This window comes from Canis lupus, chromosome 35 (assembly GCF_003254725.2).
Source record: "Canis lupus dingo isolate Sandy chromosome 35, ASM325472v2, whole genome shotgun sequence".
Taxonomy (NCBI): Eukaryota; Metazoa; Chordata; class Mammalia; order Carnivora; family Canidae; genus Canis; species Canis lupus.
Window position 1 is genome coordinate 21,018,335 of NC_064277.1, and position 4,947 is coordinate 21,023,281.

General features: G+C 54.0%; 1 protein-coding gene across 1 annotated transcript; it reads left to right on the forward strand.

Annotated features, from left to right (window-relative positions):
* The first annotated feature begins 2,460 nt into the window (after nucleotides 1–2,460).
* HDGFL1 (HDGF like 1) lies at nucleotides 2,461–4,488 on the forward strand. The gene has a single exon (XM_025443258.3). It carries the CDS (start codon nucleotides 2,581–2,583, stop codon nucleotides 3,241–3,243), a length of 663 nt encoding a protein of 220 aa, XP_025299043.1. The 5' UTR covers nucleotides 2,461–2,580; the 3' UTR covers nucleotides 3,244–4,488.
* Nucleotides 4,489–4,947: the final 459 nt, after the last annotated feature.

Here is a 4,947-nt window from a genome sequence, read left to right on the forward strand (position 1 = left end):
GACCCTCATACCCATTGTTGGGACTTTCATACCCATAATCTCATCAATATTTTTAACAATCCTGAGAGAAATTCAAAGTATTACTTCATCACCTTAAGATCATGTAGCAGAGGCTCAGAACCATTTTATCTACTCCTGGCCTTAGGAGGCTGGCAAACAAATGAGGAATTCGAGAATCCTTTTTATTGTCTCCTACCACCCCTTTCCTGTCCTAACAACCACCCTCCCACTGAGTTCTCCTGGAATTCCTTTGTATTTATGCAAAGAACACGTTTCATCAGTTGAAGACTAGCTTGGGTTTCTCTTTAGTGAAGTCTCTGGTGGCTTAGCTCTTAAATTATAGTTTCAAGTCCTCAAAGATAAAGATCTTTTGTGCTGGCCCTGTAGCACCATACCGATAAGGGGTGAAGACAGGAGAATGATCATTTGTGCCCAATAGAATTTCTTTTACTCTTTGCAGTTCTGGGTGCTTCTCTACTAGACTTTCTTGCTTGTTTCCTTTTTGTTTCAGATTCTGATACGTTTTTGGTTATTTGCTCTACTCCTCAAATGCTCCCTCCAAATAATACCCTCACACCTCCCTGTTTACCTGCTGTGACCCTGATGACACATGATCTTTGATGTTTGGATTACACTGCTACGGCCCATTTGCCCATAATCAAACTCACCTTGAGCTATTGGTTTTTAGGTCTCGTCATGCCTTCAGACTGATGGGATGGCATAACTAAATGTCTTTTCTGGCCATCATCCTGTCTAACCAGACTTTTCCTCTTTGAGCGACTTTGCTACATGATCTGTGCTTCAGTGCAGCATAGTGAGGGCTGAGAAAAAAAAAAAAGGCTGCATGTGTGTAGTAAGGCCTCTGCCTACAGAAACTCCACATTCCTTCCTACCATGGGCTCCACAGTTGCCCATGATGTTCTATTTATCTTCTACAGCCACTAAACATTTCTAGTTTTCTGGTGCTTTCAACCTCTCTATGAAGTTGAAGAGGAAACGTTATCAGATTCATCTTTGTAGCAGAATGTCATAAAAAAAAAATGTTCTGAGAAAATGGCTTGACAGAAAAAGCTACAAGGACTTGTTTAGAATTATCAAAGTGCAGGGTTTTGTTTTGTCTTACTGGGAGAAGGTGCCTTCTTTTGCCCAGAGCAGGTCTCCACCAACCAGAGGCAAATTGGTGATCATCCAACCCAGGAAACAGGAAACAAATCTGCGTTGTAATGAAACTGGTTAATGGTTCTAATTCTCCACTGGTCACTGTTGGTTACACTAGGAAAGGACATCTGTGTACTTAAACACATGATTAATATTGAAGGGTGTCTGTCATAATAGCCAAGAGTACTCATATTGATAAATTTGGCTAGGCTTCAAAGTGGAAGCTCACAGGACTCAAAAAAAGATGGATTTCTCCATCTTTCTAACAAATGCAGTTACATGGAAACTTCCCAAAGTATCAGTTTAGAATCCCTCTTGTATCTGGAGAAATGTCTCTTCTTTAAATAGTGTCTCAGCTGAGATAATGCTTTTTTTTTTTTTTTTTTTCTCTGTCTGTGGCCCCCGGGAAGGCCTAGTTACCAACAGCATATTTGATATGAGCAGACCTTTATCTAATTCATAATCACAACCATCCCACCTTTCCCCCTCTTGTAGCAAGATTTTGAGAGCATTTGGTCTACTCTTTGTGTTAGAATCATTAAGTCTCATTGTTTACCATACAGTAGAATCACGCAAAGAAAAAAGTCTGACTCCAGCCTGCGATGCAAACCTGCCACGCAAAGTGGGAAATTTTGATATGGTTGGTTTGACCTGGGCATGCAGCTGATATAAACATTTTGTGGGATTCCCAACCCACCCCCCACCCCAAATACTACCGGTTCAGAATACTGGATTCCAGAAAGATGTGCACTCAGGACATCCTAACAGTGTCGCTAACTCCATCCCTTTGCCTGGAGGAGGCCTCAGGGTCAAGCCTCAAAGAAATCAGAAAAACCCAATGAAACCACTCACCCAACCAGGCCACCAGAGGTTTCTGAGGCCAGAGTGGTTTGCTGCCCCGAGTAGGCCGGACGCACCCGCACGGACACCTCGAGTTTGCACTAGCCTGTGACTGGTCTCACCCACATCTGGGTGCACCGAGTCACCTAGTTGCGCCAACCACACCGGCCCATCTCACCCCCTCCCGGGCCCCTCTGGCTCACCGCGCACCACATAGTCCTCGTGGCCCGGGGACCCTGGGGATCGAGGGGCACCGGGCCACCGGGTGGCCGAGCTATGGGCTCCATCATTCTAGAAATCAAGGCGTGCACAGCGGGGCCTCGGAGATGATGCCGTGTGCGCGCTGGAACCCTCCGGGGTGCGGGGGTGCGGGGGTGCGGGGCGTGCGCGGGGCCCGGGAGGGGGGAAGGCGGCGGGGAGGGGGCGAGGGGAGGGCGCGCGCCCAGCCCAGCGGCCGCCACCCGCCGGCGTTCCGGGCGTCGCCAGGGCCTCCGCCGGGGCCTCCACCGGGCCGGGGCCTCCACCGGGCCGGGGCCTCCACCGGGCCGGGGCCTCCGCCGAGGCCGGGTGCGCAGCCTCGCCATGTCGCGGTGCTGCCGGCGCAAGTACGAGAGCGGCGACCTGGTGTTCGCCAAGCTGAAGGGCTACGCCCACTGGCCGGCCCGGGTCGAGCACCTGGCCGAGCCCAACCGCTACCAGGTGTTCTTCTTTGGGACCCACGAGACGGCCTTCCTGGGCCCCAAGCACCTGTTCCCCTACGAGGAGTCCAAGGAGAAGTTCGGCAAGCCCAGCAAGAGGAGGGGCTTCAGCGAGGGGCTGTGGGAGATCGAGAACAACCCCTCGGTCCGGGCCGCCGCCGACCCGCCGGCCCCCCAGGAGCAGCGAGGGGCGGCCAGCGCGGGCGCAGGGGCCGGGCCGCAGGCGGGGCAGCCGCGCGGCGACGTGGGGGCCGAGGAGGAGCAGCAGCAGCGGGAGGAGCAGCTGCAGCGGGAGGAGCAGCAGCGGGAGGAGGAGCTGCAGCGGGAGGAGCAGCTGCAGCGGGAGGAGGAGCTGCAGCGGGAGGAGCAGCTGCAGCGGGAGGAGCAGCTGCAGCGGGCCGAGCAGGCGCGGGCCAAGAGGAGCGCGGGGGAGCTGCCGGAGGGCGTCCCGAAACGTCCCCGGGAGGCCGAGCCGGAGCGGGAGCAGGAGCCCCGGGGCGCCGAGCAGCAGCAGCGGCGGGGAGAGCGCGACAGCCCCAGCCCGTAGTCCCCACTTCCTGGAAGAGCCCCCGCCCCGTTCCAGCCGCGGCCTGCCGGGTACTGGGGAAACCGGCCGCGGCCTGCGAACTGGGACGCCTCCCCCTCCCCCACCCCCTCCCCCTCCCTCTCCCCCTCCCCCACCCGCTCTCCTCCACCCCCGGCCCGGGGTTGACCTGCAGAGGCGGGCGCCCGGCCCCCAGCTCTGTGCTCCCCACACCCTGTGATCTGGGTCAGGGCCTCCAGCCCCCGGGATGAGGGGCGCCCGCCGAGCCCCTGCCGGCCCGGAACTGTTTCCCAAGGCTTCAGTTGGGGCCTGGCAGACACCCGCCTCTCCCTCCGCCGGCATTCTGGACGTCTGCGTTGGAATCGGGGATACGGAGCGGCGGGGGACTTGCGGGGTGACTTGCAGGGCCCGGTGGTGCTGGTGGGGAGCAGCCCCCGGGGCTCCTGCCCGCGCCCCCTGCTGCCTCTTACCCCAGCTGCTCAGATGCACCGAAAGTGGGACAGCTTCTGGGGGAGGGCCTCCCTCCTTTCTGAGTCCCTTTTGGGAGTTCTGGGATTTGTCATTTTTCATCCAGTAATGTGGGAGCTTCCCAGTTGTTGGTGACATGGGGAGGATTAGCTTTGCCCCCGCTCTTTGGATGGAAGTGGTGAGGCACACCTGTCCCCTGTTTAGATCTCTGGGGCTATAGGGGATGTTCTGGGACGACGCCTGGCCACCCCTCTCCCTCGTCCACAGCCTCAAGGCCACCCCGCAGTCAGTCATATATGTCACTCAGGTGGAAAAGGCACATAGTTTGGGAAACTTTGTTTTAATGAAAAGATTCTCTTTTTTTTTTTTTTTTTTGACAAATGAAAACTACCCTCAGCTATGCCTTCAGTCCGCTCTCAGCTCTGCGGTTGTTAACTCCATTTCAGAGATGGACTAGGAGGTTCCCTTTCTGTTTGGGATTCGATGACTTTCTTTTTGTAGCTAAGGCTTTGGTGTTCCCGGGCAGTGCCATTTCCCATCCACCTTCCGCACTCTGGCCCCCTCAGCATTGTCACCAGACCTGAAATGTAACTTCCTGAGGAGAGGGAAGTGAGTGCCCCCTCCCAGCCTCTCCTGGAGCCTCTCTATGTGCCTTTCCCCTGTTGTCTCCTTACCCCTGCCCCTCTCCCATGGGCTCTGATGAAAAATTGTTGACTAGCTTTGGAAGTTGAGAACTGAACTATTTCAGTTCCAGGAAATAAAACCTGTTGATTCAACAAATCTCAGGTCTGTTCCTTTGGTTCCTTAAGAATTGGCCATTAACGTTAATGCCCCTCCTATCTTCTGTACATCCTGTGATAAAGGCAATCGTTTGTAAGGTACAGGGATATTTTAGAAACCCCGCCCCAATAAAACTTCCTTATTTCACCGTCTCTACACCATCTGTAGTAGTCTCCCCACGCTGTGTAGGACCAATGGAAAGACGTCAACTTAAAATGTTTGAATGGTGACCCCCTTAGGACTATAACTGGGTTTCTAATACTCTGCTTGCTTTATCAGACAACAGATTTAGAGCAGAAGGAGGGTAAGAGGATGGATCCTTCCTTTAATTGTTGTGATTGCCCTCCCAGATCTCATCACTACTCTCCTGATAAAAGGCCCTTGCTTTGTATTTCCAGTTCTTAAAATATGTCATGTCCGCAGAATATTTTGTTTTCTTCAGTGGTTTTGTGCATATAT